The 18,322-nt window shown below is 38.6% G+C and overlaps 1 protein-coding gene across 3 annotated transcripts in view; it reads right to left on the bottom strand.

Moving 5' to 3' along the window:
• The window catches only part of LOC137281274 (kidney mitochondrial carrier protein 1-like), a 51,053-nt gene that overhangs the window by 13,587 nt on the left and 19,144 nt on the right, over positions 1-18,322 (bottom strand). For 2 of the 3 annotated variants that reach the window (XM_067812434.1, XM_067812435.1), the window contains exons 2-4: positions 12,341-12,477; positions 3,219-3,366; positions 342-436 (exon numbers count right to left, since the gene is read on the bottom strand). In XM_067812434.1, the coding sequence (XP_067668535.1) occupies positions 342-436; positions 3,219-3,366; positions 12,341-12,398 (301 nt within the window). In that variant the 5' untranslated portion in view covers positions 12,399-12,477. Of the gene's footprint in view, positions 1-341; positions 437-3,218; positions 3,367-12,340; positions 12,478-16,171; positions 16,259-18,322 lie in introns of those variants that run through there. The other variant, XM_067812437.1, reaches the window with a different exon arrangement.

Below are 18,322 nucleotides of genomic sequence, written 5' to 3'. Positions count from 1 at the left end.
TCCCATGATGTCACTAATTAAAGTCTGGTCCTGAGTATTTTCACTCTCTTCAAAGAGTAGGATAAAATTGTCTGAAAACATCAACATCAACACTGACAATTATGTTGATATATTTGACTCTGAAGACAACCATCTTGTAATCAAATTAACAACACGAGAGTTGGCTTTTTTTCACACAAAATTATCTAAGCATCTAATTCATCCCTCAAATTAGTTTCAAATGAGGAAATGCAGGTGAAATATTTCTGACCTAAAAGACATGTAATTTGTCCTAAAATAGCCTTCCAATCGATATGAGAGGCCTCTTAATACACTAATGAAGGAAGTGACAGCTGACTTACTTCTAGGATCTGGGACCGCGATCCTCTTGAGAGTGTGGTACACTCCGATCTTAATAGTGCCATATGTAGCTTGGCGGAGAATGGCTGGGGCAATACTGAAATTGGAAAATTGCAAAACACCCTAAAATACATTAAAGGTGTACATCTAAATAAATATGAACAAGTAAAAACCATAGGAATACTGATTTCTTAATATTTCAAATTGACCTCAATTTTGCTTGCTTGCAAGTGGGTTAGATTGATGTGCTGAGGAGGGGTGGGTGGAGACAGGGTGGAGTCGAATCCTGGATGAGGCTCAACCTGGAAAAATTGTCACAATTATACTTTTTGGGGAAAGTGTAATCCCACAAAAAGACATGTGCCAGATATGACCATTATAAATGTCACTGTGTGTAGTCATAGGTTTTGGTCAAGGGAACCGAATTTATGCTTGTCAGTTGGGTACACTAGGTACCTGATCTACCTAACTACCACTTGATTATTTTGGTGGTAGTGTGGGTTACATCATTAGCATATTGTACTGTCAATAAGATATTCTGGGTTTGAATTCTTGATGGGACTCCAGCCCCAAAAGCACTAGAATCTGTACGTTACTGAGTAAATGTAATACAAAATAAACATACGTCATTGCTTTACCACTTTCTAAATGGGATTTTTTTGGTTCACTGTGAAAAAGATGGCTCTAAAATCCTTTAAGCAATGGACAGGAATTTATGGCTATGATATAACTGAGATATGACATTCAAAGGAATTATAATGAGTGAGCACGTTTTATGCACTTTAAGAAACATTCCATCAGTGCCATGGCAGGGGACACCAGAAGTGGACTTCGCACATTGTACCCATGTGGGGAATCAAACCTGGGGCAAGCAAATGCTTTAACCACTAGGCTACCCCACTGCTCCACACAGGAATCATAATCACATCTGACAAAATGAACTGTCATGTGCCAAGTCTACTGGGGCGTCACATTTGAGAAAATGAACTGTCACGTGCCAAGTCTACTGGGGCGTCACATTTGAGAAAATGAACTGTCACGTGCCAAGTCTACTGGGGCGTCACATTTGAGAAAATGAACAGTCACGTGCCAAGTCTACTGGGGCGTCACATTTGAGAAAATGAACTGTCACGTGCCAAGTCTACTGGGGCGTCACATTTGAGAAAATGAACTGTCACATGCCAAGTCTACTGGGGCGTCACATTTGAGAAAATGAACTGTCACGTGCCAAGTCTACTGGGGCGGTGCCAAGTCTACTGGGGCGTCACATTTGAGAAAATGTTTCCAAAGATCATTACACTTTTGCAGAAACTTTTTCTTCACTATAAAATTACACATAAATATTTTTTCTGAGCATTATAGAATGTTTATTAACATTCACAGCTGGAGTCAGATGAAAACATCAAACAGTATATGCATGCAAAAATAGAACAAATGGTAGCAATTTAATTGAACAACTGATACTATCATATCAGATGTCCCTTTGAACATAAGACTTGTTTACCTAATTGCCAAGCATGGCTGCCGATGTTTGTAGAATTAATATCGCAATATCATATGAAACTGTGCAATGGTTCAGCAGTGATGATTATCTATGCAAGTCACTAAAGTGATGCTTGTGAAAAGTGTCGACCATCCTCTGGGATAACTAAAAGTTTTTTCTATCCAACATACTACAAGATTAGACATTATGGTTGTGTGGTGGAATTGGTGACCAGAAAGGGAGGGTGGGTGAGTGAGTGAGTGGAGTTTTATGCCACACTGAGCAATATTCCAGGTATAGCAGTGGCCTGTGAATAATCGAGTCTGGAGCAGACAATCCAGTGATCAACAGCATAAACATCGATCTGAACAAATGGGAACCGATGACGTGTGAACCAAGTCAGCAAGCCTGGCCATCTTATCACCTCTTACGGCCAGAAAAGAAAAAAACAAGGATTAGGGTAAGGATGGGCTAAAATGATCGATAATTGGAAACATCGTGGATGGGAAACATATTAATGATGATCAAAAAAAAATATTGCATCATGGATAATATCTTACAGGAACTATTACGATGAAATACACAAAGTTATGCATTTACTGATGGGCTGTTTCTGAATATGTTCAGGAATTTATGCTATTAATCCACGTCTGGACATGTCACCACTCACAAATAAGTTGGAACATGTTGATTTCTTTCACATATTTGGGTCTTTTTGCTCAAGTTACTTCTCCACTATGTATCTATAACCAATCGATATATGATCAATTTTATGATTATTGATCTCCATTGATAGCCAAATGGGGGCCAAAGTCATGGAGGACTTAGATCATGGATACTAGCTTGTGATTCTGGGACTTTTTATCTCCTCATGGTGGAAAGTTACAGATACTTTTAAGTATCAGTATTAACCCAGCCTGTGTCATTCACAACCTCTACTGATATATTTTGGGCATATTTAATGTATTAAATACAATTTCTACTCCAGTCTGAATATTATTAAACCAGCAAGGAAAACATATTAAACATTCTGTATGCAATGCCGTTTCAGCTGACGTCTCATTTGCATCTGTCCCTGAGATTATCAAAATGTCATACATAGTATAGGCTCACAGCAGTGACATGTGAGAGGATGAACAGTCTTAATTTTTCACAGTAAATACTGATCTGCAAAGACATACAACCTGAAAAGTCATCACTGTTTTCCAGAGTGTCATTATCCAAATTTTCGTTTAAATTTCGAGCCTGTTTGTATGCAAGCAACTCAAAATCAATTTGGTTACAATGATATTTCTAGTATTTTACACAATAGACATCAATCTGGTAGTATCTGAATGCAAATATCTTATGTAATTACCCAGCTTTCTGTGCTGTTGGAAAGAAGACAAACTCTTACCCAGAATACAGTGCGTGAATGCCTTCCTCTCTGAAGATACGGAAGATGGCATGGAGCATGCCCCGGTACTTGAGTTCCGTGTGGCGTGCATCAATGCGCTGGCCTTGGATCTGAAGCCTTGTCTTGGTGGTGTCAATGGGGAAAGTCCCTGAAACATTAAGAGCAGTTGTAGTGGAAACAGTACCAAGTCATCAATGTGGCAGCTAGAGTCCAGGTTGGTTGGTTGTAAAGCCGCACTCTGCAATGTTCCAGATACATGGTGGCAGTCTATGAGTAATTGAGCCTGAACCAGTGATCAACGTTATGAGCACTGACTTGTGTATTTGGGATACGATGACATGTGACAACCAAGTCAGTGAGTCTGACCACCCGATCCTGTTACCTGCCTTTTAAAACAAGCATGGGTTGCAGAAGACTGATAATAACCTGGCTATCTATTCTCGAAACGTTCATAGCCCTACGAACTTCTTAAGCCCATTCTCAACACATTGGCTATGACCTACGTTAAGAATTCTTAGGGCTACGAATGTTTCGAGAATAAGGGCCATGGATCATCATAGGTGCTGCCATAGTTAAGGAGTTGTAACAGAGGAAATGCATGACCCTAACCAATAATAGATATCTCACATAAAATATTGTAGTGGAGAGATTCTGTATTGACAGACTTACCACTTAATTTGAATACAGAGTGTGTGAGTGAACAAAGAATTAGTCTAGTTTAACACCGGTCTTTTTGCTTTTGGGATTCACACTATGCACCCACATGGGAAATCAAACACAAGTATTTGGTGTGATGAACAAACACTTTAAGCACTAGACTATTACAAAGAACCCACAGAACAACAGTAACATGCAATGATGACATAAAAATATTGCATCACTAACAGGTGTTGCCGGTATGACACATGTGTAAGGAACAGAGCATGTTAAGCACAGATGTTGACGTCTGATGTGCCACTGACGGTTAATGTCACAGGCCACAGCTTATATCCTCAGGTGAGCAGCATGTGACAAATATTATGTCAACAGAACTGAGGAAAAACACACATATCTCTATAAAACATCTCATATGTTGCAGAAAATACATTCAAAGTGAGCACTGCCAAAAATTGTTCAAACTTCGGGAATAACAATAAGTAATGGGCACTGTTTAAACTTCGACTCCTTGTAAATAAAATTAGTGTAAGGTGAAGGTCAAATGAAGGAATCACCTGAAGCATGAGTGTTTCATAGAACTGCTTACACAGAGATAACAACAGAAGTTTGTCCAACACCATTTTCCTCATGGTAGGTTCAAACAGTATCAAATGAGCAAAACCTGATGATGTTACATACATTTTGAAACAAGTTTAAAGGTCAGTGGTAAGTGACAGGCACAAGTGAAGTATCTTACCTACATTTAAAAAACATTATTTCTAACATTTAAATTATCATATTGTCATTTCATGATACCACTGGTGCATGAATACAAACATAAGGGTCACTTGTGACCTCGTGTTTACTATCATACTTAGTGTGACCCTCCACAACAATCCATTGAGGATTATCATGGTGATAATGATAATTCAAACTAGAAAGGACCAAAGAACATCAATTACCTCTCTGCAATCTGGTTGAAAAGAGGGAAACTCCTCAATGAGGAATTAAGTCCCCACAAATTGGGTCATCACCATAGAGAAGCCAATCATGGGCCAGGAATTATGTCTAATATGTCTGATATCATATGGGTATCACAGTAAAAACAATATTGCACATCAAGCATGAACAGAGGGAGCATCCATGGAGATTTAAACCTTTGCATTGTCAGTGAGGTTATGCATTCATTCTTTTAATGTTTCAACAATAGTCTTGCCATCTGATAGATTCCAGCAAACAATTGAGTCTGGACCTAACCATCAAGTTGTGCATATCATGTGTATCTATTACTGCTGTTTAGCTGTAAATACTACAATAATGACTTTTCGATAATTCATATGACCAGAAACACATCTGTTTGAACATCTGTACTGTAACTTCCTGGGTACACAAACAAACGTAAGTATTACTGTTTAAAAGTGTCCAGTTTCAGCTTGGTACCACAGAATGACGTCAAACATGCCTAGAAGCTAGCTTGTTAAAGGAATGAAATATGTTAGCTGTCACATTACAAATTAATCTCAACCAAACAAAACAGGTATTGTCAGTGCTGCAGAAGAACAGCAGTCTGAACCGAAGTGCTACAATCACTAATTACGTATATCCATCTGTCACTGAACTGCTACAGCTAACCATGTATGGTGGAAATGCTGATGACTAGATCACCATCCATCACCCGATCTATTCAGTACCATGTAATCAAATTTTCAGTGTAAGTCATCCTATTTGTGTCTTGATCTATCCCAGTTTATCTCTTCCCATTACACTCCACAAGGAAGCCAATCCCAAGTCCATCCCCGTCACAATCCTGATCAGAATCCCAAGTGGTGTAATTTGTTCTACAAAAATCAATAATTGACATGTAATCTGTCCTCTAAGAATAACATGCCATTGTGTCCAGATATTCCAACCAACATTCCAAATGATTCGCTATTCTAGTCCTCATCAATAAAGATCTGATTACAGATGGCAGCTTATAAATAACTTAGACACAGGTCAGTCACATCACATCAATGGTCAACACATCCAACAGAATATCTGTGTCCAGGGATTACTTTCGTAGTTTGCTAAATGAGATGCTTGTCTGAAATCTCGCATAAAACAATATCTTTCTAAAGAACTGTCACCATTTGATGAAAGTTTCTCATCTGCTGTAATGGCATTTCCATGAAACTGGTTTCATGATGTGGACACTAAACCTGATGGCGTGATGATGAATCCACCGGTAGACATTCATGGCTTAGTCAGTGGTACCATTACACTTACAACAGAACTATTGCCATAACAGCTGTAACAGTTAACAGAGATGTAAAAGATATAACAGGGGGAGTGAGTGAGAGAGTGAATGAGTGAGTGAGTTAAGTTGACCCCTTTTGAGGACTATTTCAGCAATATCATGGCGGGGGACTCCAGAAATGGGCTTCACACATTGCACTCATGTGAGGAATCGAACCCGGATCTTCAGTGTGACAAGCAAACGCTTTAACCACTATGCTACAAGTGGCCCATAACATCTGTAACAGCTGCAACAATAAATACTGAGGCAACAGCCATTACAATCATAACTGCTGCTTCAAATCGAAAAACGTCTAACATTCGTGCATGTTACTTTTGCTGGTATTTGGCACTAAGAGAATGAAACATGGACTGCCTGCACGGAGCTCACTGATCTGTCTCTCACAGAGGTATCTATGACTGCTGTGGAAAATGGTTTGATAGTATGCTTGCGCTAAATAACCAACGAAAGCCTGTACAGGTTGCCACCTAGACTTGCACAAGTCTCCAAGCTAACAATTAACAGCTTGAATGATTTATAAAGGAACATAAATATCCTTCAAACTGACTGGCATCCTTGAGTTTGCTTATCCTCCTTAAATGAAAGGACAGAATTACTCGACATTCATGGGCTTAACCCTCATTGTTGCCTTGGAATATATAAAGCTAGCTGCCCTCCAGCAGAGCTCCACGCTAAAGGGGCAATAACACATACCAGTTTGCAAGCCATAAAAATTTGCATCTGAGAAGTTTACATTCTGAAAACACTACATGCACTTGAATGTTCCGCCTTTGAGAAAACATGTTTGAAGGAATCCTCAACAAGACCTTACATACAATGCTCATACAAACACAATTACACACCCTAAAGACCAAGTACACTGTGTTCACTCAAATACCATTACATGCGCACCTTAACTATGGTTAAGTTTAAACACATAAAAGATTACCCACACCTATGCAACTTGAATGAGAGTTTTCTGGCACGTCTGGAAACCCGTGTATATACCCGGCTCTCGAATAACAAACACCCGGTAAATATAAGTCTTCATTTATGTGCAATACTTCATTATTTTTATGAAATTGTACCATTTGGTTTCAGACAAATTCATTTTCTTGAATAATGACCAACTGGTGACCAATACATCCAAAAGATTTACTTCACATTTGGTATCAATATAGGGAAGACGAAATGGGGAAAATGTTTTACCCAAACCTTTTTCCCTTTATGCTAGGATGCATGTACAAATATGGACAAACACCAGGGCCCACTTGCACAAAACGATCTTAGAGCTACAATTATTGTAAATCCTTAAGATCGCGATCTTAGGCTTCGGCTACAATCGCCATCCACTTGCACAAAGCAATTGTAGGCTAAGATCATTGTAAGTTACAATCAAAACTTACAATTGGTTGGAACCAATTGTAAGGAGCTAAGATCATTGTAGTCAGTAGCAAAATGGCGTCCAAGTTGGTGTCAATTTCACGCAAATAATTAGCTTTACGTTTGGGGATTGCTTTCATATTGCATAAAACTGTATGATTCGCCTCGACACTTCAGCGATACGGAGAATGCAACATCGATTTAACGTCAGATAAAGCGTTATTAGCGGTAGTGAGCAACATCATTATCGAGTCGATATCATAGAGTACAATTCTTACCCGATTCAGTGTTGGAAAAAGTATGAACATCATACACTGTACCTTTTTGATAAACAAGGAAAGGATAGTAATGAAAAGTGTCTACATGCGCTTAGCAGTGGCCATGACCTTTTCAATAACTCAAGGGCAGCTAATCTTAGTTTTTACGCGAGATGGGAGTGGTTTCCCTTTGCATATTATGCCGTTGCCGTAAAATCTGCTATGCCCAAAATTAATACAGTGCATGTTCTGTTGTGACAGAACAGATATCCACATATTTCTTTTCGGTTAATGATTTTGTCTTTGTTTATCATTGAAATAATCTACAGTTGGATAAAGTACAAAATTATGTTTTTTTCTACTGACGAGAGACAGGAGTTTTAATCTATGCATTTTAAATATAATACACATATTTTTCAAACGGGAAAAATACACTAGATGGGGTATGTGAAATTTGCATAAAACGTTTTTTTAACAAAGCAAAAAAATAATTATCAAGAAACACTCCCAGTCATGTCACCCTTTCATATCTTTACAAATCTAATGCTTGTGGGATATATTTGGGATTTTACTCCAAATAACATCGATGCCAAGATATGTTCAACTGACAGTCATGGTACATTTAGGTGTTATATCATAAGGAAATTTTATTTATGCGCTATCTTTTAATTCCATGATTATTAGGTCAATAACTCAAGACCCAATCTGTTAATGTATTTGTTTGTATTTCAATATTTGCATAAAACATGATATTTCTGTGGTTGCAGTATCACATGTTTAGTTCATAAGAAAAATTAGAATGTAGAAAAATTAGAGAATAACCCCTGAGTTACAAGTGATTATACATGCTACCTTCTACGTTACCGCTTCCTTCTTCAACGTTATTTCCTTCAAAGATTTGTGGGTTGGGGTTGTTTGGGTTTTGTTTGTTTGGTTGGTTTTTTTTGTTTTGTTGTCAGGAAAAATCTACAAGGTGCGATGAAAGAAGGAATGTCATCTGTGTGCAGTAACCAGTTCCACGTTGTATTTGCTCTGCATGCCATGCGCACTTGAAGACAACTGTAGACAGGAGTCGAGTTTAAGAAGTTTCTACGTCCAACTTTGAGAGTTAAGATCGCGATCTTAAATCCATGCTGTCTTAAGATCATCTTTGTGCAAGTGGATTAGGGCAATTGCATGGTGATTGTAAAGTTGATTGTAGGGGCCTAAGATTGATCGTAACTAAGATTGCTCTGTGCAAGCGGGCCCAGCTCTATAACTAAGTGATACAGTCCCTGAAACAAATGTACCCAATGCAGCCCTTACAAGTCTAAAATATGTGGAGAGTCTAGATTACCAGTTTCGGAACATAAGTAGTCTCTGGGCTTCTCGTTCTTCTCATTTCATGTTAACAGACATAGATATGTATTAAAACAGCTTCAAAATTTAAAATACAGCTATACATTGAAACTGCCCTAACCAGCTGTGATTTTGTCAACAATGTGATGGTTTCTGGCTGTATCCAGGCAGCATACATAATGTTCATGAAGGAAATATTGACTATCTCCCCACACAGAATGTCAGTGTTTCACTTTAGCTAAATGGTACTGGAGAGGCATAAGTGTTCCCGACAGTGCTTGCACAAGGTCAAGGTCACCTCACTACTGGGCTATGATATCTACACAATGTTGTTGAACCAGTGACCTTGACACTCTGCACTGCTTTACCATGCCAGAGACCGCTAATGCAAGTACTCTGGTGTTGAAATGGCAGCAAAAATGAAATTACCAGTGGGCTTTTCTGAAGGAAATTGCACTACCATAAAGGTATTTTTCATGAAAGCCAAGTGAAAGTGGTTTGCCAGAAGCAGTTTTAAAGAGAATGATGAACTGGTGCTATAACCAAACTATTCCCCACCCCCAGGTTGCTGCTTTCTTCATTCATTTCAACACAGACAACAAAACTGACACTGTCCTTGCTTAATGTTGACGCAGCATCACACTACTTTCTGAAACCTGATTCTCAATCATGTTATTTTACTAACTTTGTCTTATCTTAGCCAGGATATTGCTACATTCAGTGTAAAAGTTACTAAAACTACACTCACTCTCACACATCCAATAAAACCAATTAATACACCTAACCAACCAACAATACAGTACACTACAGTTACAAACTCACTCTCACACATCCAATAAAACCAATTAATACACCTAACCAACCAACAATACAGTACACTACAGTTACAAACTCACTCTCACACATCCAATAAAACCAATTAATACACCTAACCAACCAACAATACAGTACACTACAGTTACAAACTCACTCTCACACATCCAATAAAACCAATTAATACACCTAACCAACCAACAATACAGTACACTACAGTTACAAACTCAAACTCAAAGGACATCTAAATGCAATTTGCTATAATTGTAGTTCAGTATTTGACAAAAGCTGTATATAGAAAGTGTCCGGTACGCAAAAGCTGAGAAAATCAGTTACTCTTATTTGTCACTTCATTATAAGTATATTCATAATGTACTACACAGCACAGCCACAGCGTTTCCTCTCCTTTAATAGGCCCCACTTTTCCTCCCCCCTTAAACACTCTAATACACCCCACTTTTCCTCCAATACACCCCACTTCCCTTCCCCCAATACACCCCACTTTTCCTCCAATACACCTGACATTTTCTCCCCCTAATACACTCTAACACACCTCACTTTTCCTTTCCAAATACACCCCACTTTCCTTTCCCCAAATACACCCCACCTTTCCCCTTCCTAACACCCCCTCAATTTTCTTTTCTTTTGTAATCCAACAGCTTCTTTAGTAAAACAACTTATTTAACAAATCAAAACAAATCCCTACAATCAGACAATTCCTAAAGTCATTTTGCTTCCGGAGTTCTTATCAATCAACAAAAGAATAACGTGGCAATGTTTCCAATGCCGAATGAAACTAATGGCAGACTGGTCAATATGTCTGCCACAATGGTTGGTGAGCCTGTATAGAATGTTGGAAGTCAATGATAGTGTTGTTGGCCTACGTGGGGAAATGCATGTTCACGGCACAGGGAAGTCTTCTGTCGGCAATGTCACATAAAGGACAAAATGCCAGGTCATGTTTCAATAATGTGGCCTTGGTGCTAAATAATGCATTTCAGAGTTTGGTCGTGTCCTGGAATTTACCCAAAATGTACAGTAAGAAGGTTTTTTTTGTAAACATGTTAGATTATTTTTGTGTGTGTGGAATAACATCCACCTATTCAATGGGTAACTTAAGGCAACTCAATCCAGGCTTTCAGTCACAAAGGCAAATTAATGTAAATTCAAACTAAATGAATTTACCCATGTATAATGCATGAGGTAGTCTGAAAATAGTTTGACATGAACACAACAGATTATCCAGTGTCTGGAGTTACACATGGGATGTGCAAGGTTTCAAACTCTTAAGGAACAATTTTGACTACACTGAAGAACATGCTTACTGGAGCATGTTCTACTCATTCACCCTCTCCAGAAAGCCACCCCCAGTTACTACACCCAAAATCACCTCTTTCCTACTCCAATCTCTACCTGTCCCTCCCCTGTCTATATACCACTCAATTATCAACCTTTCACTGTACTTTCTCTCTCTCCCACACAGACAGACAGACTGACAGACATCCTCAGCTACTACACCCAAAATCACCTCTTTCCTACTCCAATCTCTACCTATCCCTCCCCTGTCTATATACCATTCGATTATCAACCTTTCACTTTACTTTCTCTCTCACACAGACGGACAGACAGACAGACTGTATGCCATCCCCAGCTACTACACCCAAAATCACCTCTTTCTTGACCCCATCACTACCTCTCCCCTCACCATATACCATCCCCATCTATCATTCCCTTTCCTACATTCCCCCTCCCCATATGTAATTCATCACTCTCCTTGCCCTTATGACTATATTAAGCCCCTACACAACACTTTAGATGTTTAACTGTCAACACGAACGCATGCCCTTGACTAGCTGAATGACTTTGGTAGCTGAGGGAATCATTTGATGAACAATATTCAAATTGATGGCAGTCTGCACACACAGAGACTATACTGATAAACACAACCGTAATCAACAAAAACAACTGATCCTAACAACTATGTGATCCCATTTACTCTCACTAAATGACAAGAACTGGTTGCCAATTGACCCTATATTCTTCCCAATGATCTCCATGGAGACTAGAATCCTGGTTATTTGAACATATATACAATTAGCCATGGAATCAATTTTTAACTTCTTCTTTTTTCAGGAACTGTTCATCCTGTCTCATATCAATAAACATGCAATAAGTTGTCAATAAACGTGTTGTAGCATTACAGAATAATCCACATGAAATTGCATGTGAAGTCTTCCTTACAAACAAACAAATACACCAAAAATGATTCTCACACCTGTTGTTTGATTGGCCATCTATATTTAGCATCTGTAATTTTGAATCAAACTCATGACGGAAGTTGACATCACAATAAGGGATTGTAAGGGAATGGTGATACATCATTATAATTCACTAGATAATTGAAGAAGATTGTTGCTTACCACATTCTGCGGTCATAGAAGCTAGACCTCCATAGATAAACGGTCGCCAGTCATTCATTCCTTGGCCTCCACCACTGAATGAGAAAGTCTGTCAGCCTTCTGTGTCTAAATACTGGGAGGTGATTGGTCAGTCCTATCTGAAACAAACACAGCAACTATTAGTGGCACATCATGACCCACCATCAGCTCTATAATGTGCAATATCCAAGTTAACGGACAGACATAGCAATAAATCAAAAGAAGTGAGACGAGCAAATTGTGTTGTACACTTTAAAAAAACACCTAAATGCACAGGAGACATGATACATTCCCATTATATTAAATCTGATGTGGTGACAACATCTAGAAATGTCATTGGTTAAAACTGATTCCATGTTTAAGGGAAGCAACTTTTCACAGAAGGCATATACACAGCAAAGGTTTCACATGCTGTGAGTGAGTGAGTGAGTGAGTGAGTGAGTGAGTGAGTGAGTGAGTGAGTGAGTGAGTCGTTATGGTATGGTATTTTTAAGACACTTTGAGCAATATTCCAGCAATGTCATGACGGGGAGACACCATGAATGGGGTTCACACACTGTACAAAAGTGGTTAAATGAACCTAGGTTTGGTGTAACTAGCAATGCTTTAACCGCTAGGCCACCACCCATTTCTGAGTGAATGCTTCTCTTTCATTACAACAAAGCTGATTTACATAAGCTCAGTCCTTAATATGTATATTACTCATCAAATACTGAATAACAGCCATCACAACCGGAGGAAGGAACACTGGATTGGTTCGGGGAAGTCAGAACTTCAAATAAATACATTATTTACTTCTGTAACAAGTACACACTTGATTCAGAAACAGATCAAAGCTGAGGCAATCCAATACTACAACTTAACACTCACAAGCATAAGATGATCGGCCTGATTCAAACTGCCAGGCGGTTATTGAGGATGTGCATTTCATGTCTTACCCAACCAAACTTTCCCAGGTTATTCAGTGATAAATCTCATAATGATACCTGTCTATCATCTCTGGAGTTCCAGAATAAAACTGGTCCTGATGTACTTATGGAGGTATAAAGCGACAACCAACTAATTAGATAGAGGCTGTAGTGAGTGACTATGTTGGGTAGGCAACACCAGAAATGGGTTTGACACATTTTACCCGTGTAGGGAATCGAACCCAGGTCTTCAGCGTGATGAGTGAACACTCTACCCACTAGGCTACCCACCTAGACTGGTGGCCAATGGTTGATTAATGACATTGATGTGGATCATTACATTATCAATCACAGCATTAACGAGTCATACTTGGCATTTACAACCTACTGTTGCGTAACTAAAATACTACTGATTCAACAGTTAAACAACAAACCAGTTGGAACTTGGGACTTTACCTTGAAGATGACCTTGAACTTTCAAATGCTACTCAAAATTTCGGGTAATACGATGAATCAACAAAACAACTTCCACCAGTTATGATGTTTTCTCACTTGTCACAACAAGTAACAAATGAAATATTGTCTGTGTTAGAACTAACTATAAGTCTTTATACATTATTTAACACTCACATTTAAGGATAAGTGAAAGGTATCGTTGACCATTCCTTGATCACTGTGTTTGTATTTAACCTTGGAGTGTTTCAATACCTACACTAAATAGACATCAGTCTCACCTTCCAGTTAGATACCAAGACAGAAGATTGTATCCAAGGAATTTTTATCTGCCTTCAGACAGCAAGTCATTGCAGACTTAATGTCCTACTAAAACACTTCAACCTTTGCCTGACCCATATTATCAACCCAGCACACAAATGTTGTACTGGAGATGAACACAGACCTCGTGTCCAAATGACACATTCACAAAGTCTAATCCAGGCATTGTCAATCATGATTTTCTTACAACTAGTCACATTAATCAGGTTCCAAAGGCTGCAAATACAGCAGCAAATTAGAACTCTTCTATCTAAAGGTACAATTCTCTACAAGAAAAAACCTAAGCACCTTTAGAAATCTGAGATGCAGCAGACATCATGTCTAGTAATGGATTGGAAGATCAAAGGTGTCAAAATCGTGACTGATGTGAAGAGAGATGTACACATGGATTCCCAAAATAGTAAAATGTAAATGAAACCAAAGTTTATCAATAATCTTTTAACAGATGTTTTCAAATCTTTTTCAGCATGAAAGGAAACTGTTTAATACAAAACAAAGTTACTAAAAAGGGTTCAAAAGACGGCAACATCATGAATGATAAACATTTTTTAATAACTACATCTGTCATAAATAGTCCTGCCATCTCATCATAATAGTTGGGTTTTAACCTTGCTACACAAAGCAAATAAGTTACATGACAAACAGTATGTCAAAATTACACACTGATCTAAGTGGACTTCCTTCGATAAAATGAAAACCAAACAATGGCATACAGAAATGTAAAGTTGGAACTTAGAGGCACATAATACAAAAAGAAATCCCCGTTGAATTTAACGTGCACGCAACAACTGAATCAGTTTTCATGAATCAAACAGGAATGCATTTTCTTAACGATATGTAATAACACAGAAACATAAATACATGTATTGTAAACACCAAGTCTGAATTCTCCTTCATGAAATCTCAGATTGTCCCTCGTCATTAATTCAGTGCAGTTCAACATCACCTGGCAGCGCATGCAGTGAATATAAACCCGCGATTACAGATAATGGCGTAACAAGTTTGGGTTTGCATGTCTGAAATGAAGGTAATCCAATGTCAAAAGACTCAGAATGACAAGCGCTCTCAGTGGAGATAAATCGTTATTGAAAGTAGGAGTGTTTTATTTCTGACTCGGAAGCCTGTTTGAGAATTCCACAGTGCAGAAGTCACATTTCACCCACAGCATAAAAGGGCAGGCTTCATAAATTATTACCCATTGGGCCTGAAATTTCTTTCACTTGGATGAAATACCATGGGTCTCCTGAATATATTTTCATTGTCTATCTCCTTGGAAACACTATCAGGAACCTAAAAGTTTCCACTAGGGTAGTCAAGCGCTGACTGCACAACGATGTAGTTAATCATCCTGTCCACCAAATATTGAAGTATTGTATAACTTAATATAGATCCCTTGTGAAGGAATAATTCAACATAGAGCTGACATGCTGCCAATATAAGGAATGGAATAATATTCAAGGTTAAGAGGTTATTATATAACAGTTTTCCGTTGCCAGTCGTATAAGCCCAAGTCCCTACCATATCAGCCAAAGGGACTTCATAACCTTGTTATAAACTAAATCAAGGGATGTAACTCTACCATTAACAAGGCTCATGCATTCATTCTGAACCACTTCAGTAGCTGGGCAATGTGGCTGATATGGGTTTTCGACCCTAGAGCCCACATGCCAGACAATATGGCAGCCACTATCATATGTACAAAATGGGCAATATTAATAATAAGTATATAATATTTCATACCACACAACGTATGTGGAAACTCAAACTACGATAACCAAACGCTTTATCCACTTGACTAATCAATCCACCAAAAACTTTCGGATACAACCAATATCATGGCATAAATATTTCTACAATGATCTGTATCAATAATAAGGATTTCTAATTCAACAAGTATGTGAGAAGATTTCAGAAACAACTTATACCATGACAAGATTTCTGACATGACTGGTATGCTAGAAAGATGTCTGTAATCACAGTGTTGTCAGTTTTCTGCAAGTATCATTACCACGTGGGAAATCAAACAAGTCATTGTTGTAGTGAGCTAGCACTTTAACTACTGGGCTACAACACAGCAACCTTAAGATGAGGAGGTTGAAATTGGATAAACATAATGGCCTAAAATACATACTTTTGGCGCGGTCCTCAGGTTTGTGGCTGAACAAGGACAGGAACACGTGGCTAATGCTTCCGACTGACAGCTTTTTCAATATTCCCGTTATGCTCCATATACAGCCTACAGTACTCTCCTCCAGCAGAGCACTGGGTCACCTTGCCTCCAGGGGACGCTACTCAGTCCATGAAAAACCCGCATGAATCATACCATATTTCTCATTACCAGACAGTTTTCTGAAGGGGACATACCATCCTTCACAGTTCACTTGACTTGAGAGACAGATATTCCAGTATTCCACTTCTGCATGCTGAGTAGGTGGGATGTGCAGATCTTGTGACAAGGTTTCCGCGCAGAAGAATATTAGAGTGTTTCCACCGACTAGGTAGCTTATTATTAAGTTATTGAAAACATCCTCAATATTCTGGACACGTGCCATGAGGATAAAGGGAGCACCTGTCGCAGCAGGTAGATGGGTTTGAGCAATTTTCATTTTGAAAATGTTTAGTCAAATAAAGATGGAGCTGAAAGTGCTCTGTTGTGTACTGGAATTTAATTTCAAATTTCATTTAATCAAAAGCCATTTTAGGAAAGAAAATATCTCTTTGTCCTTGAAATGAACCAAACTAAAGACTTGTGACATCACTTCGAACTTTATCATCAACATCACAAAGGTGGATGTTGGATATTTTGTCACTTGAGATCAGTATGAGTGAGTGAGTGAGTTATCAAGCAAGCGAGTTTCAACAGTATGATGTACTAGGTCTCAAACGCTGCTCGTATGGTGAAACCAACAAACATGGGTATAATGCTCATAAAATATGAAACAATGTTGGTGGGATTTTGAGATTCAAAACCAAGGAACACCACTCTGGACAGCAAATGGCAGCTAATATATAAAATATGATATGCGAATTGTAAAGTCCAATAAGAAATATTCAGGATGATATAACTTGGCACTGATCCACAAGTTGCAGACTGTTTACTACAAGAATTATTCATGAGCTCAACACAGAAATGCAGCGTGTTGTTATGTTCAGTATCTGTTGACTGTTGTGAATAATTCCTAGCATAAACAACTGTCAGAGATAGGTCATATTGACAACACCTGCAAAAACTGAGTGACTGGGTTACTTCAGGCTGTAGTGGCCGAGTGGGTTAGATGGCTGACTTTCTGTGTTTGGCTTCCTTTCACAAAGCACTAAGGTGATCATACGTCACTAAGGTAACTTTCTGACATTTACAGAATGAAAGTTAATATTAACCTTACGAAAGGTTGCTTCTTGAAAGTAGCCCCTGGTCACTAGGTAGCCAAGTGTGAGAACGTGGGTTCGAATCCTGGGACTCGATTTAACAAAAGTACTAGAATTTGTACTTCATAGAAAAAGTTTAATACCTAATTTAGTGAGTGAGTGAGTGAGTTTAGTTATACGCCACACTCGGAAATATTCCAGCTATATGGCGGAGGTCTGTAAATAATCGAGTCTGAACCAGACAATCCAGTGATCAACAGCATGAGCATTGATCGGTGCAAATGGGAACCAGTGACGTGTTACCCAGTCACTTGACCTGATCACCTGATCCCACAGGTTACCTCTTACGACAAGCACAGTTGCCTTTTTTGGCAAACATGGGTTGATGAAGGCCTATTCTCCCCTGGGAACTTCACGGGTCAGGTGGGTGAGTGAGTGAGTGAGAGGTGGTAATACCTAATGTAACACATGTTTCATCTGACCATAGGCTTAACTCAATTTTGAATTCACAGTGACACAGTGCACATTAACGTTCACTATCTCAGTGTATACATGTGCATTGTGAATGGAATTTTAATAGCAGAGCAGGGTAGAAAGTGGGGCACTGTTGCTTAACTCCTCACACATGAAATGCATTATCCATATCTGGCATTACAACTAAATATCTACCGATGGTAACATAGCCTTGTACCAACTCTGTAGAGTAGGATTCTAGACCAGCCACATAGACTGGCTATTTCCACACTAGGTGATATAGCATGGCCAACATATTTCTATACAATATTAATATCATATCAATGGCATGCCATGAAAATGGTAATTTTGTTTTTTCTTCAACAAATATAGATTGTTAAAAGATACTGATATCCTGCGATATCCATTAATACTCTATAATATCATATTTCACATTACATTT

Source organism: Haliotis asinina, chromosome 4 (assembly GCF_037392515.1).
Source record: "Haliotis asinina isolate JCU_RB_2024 chromosome 4, JCU_Hal_asi_v2, whole genome shotgun sequence".
Classification (NCBI taxonomy): domain Eukaryota; kingdom Metazoa; phylum Mollusca; class Gastropoda; order Lepetellida; family Haliotidae; genus Haliotis; species Haliotis asinina.
This window is presented reverse-complemented; position numbering and strand designations above follow the sequence as displayed.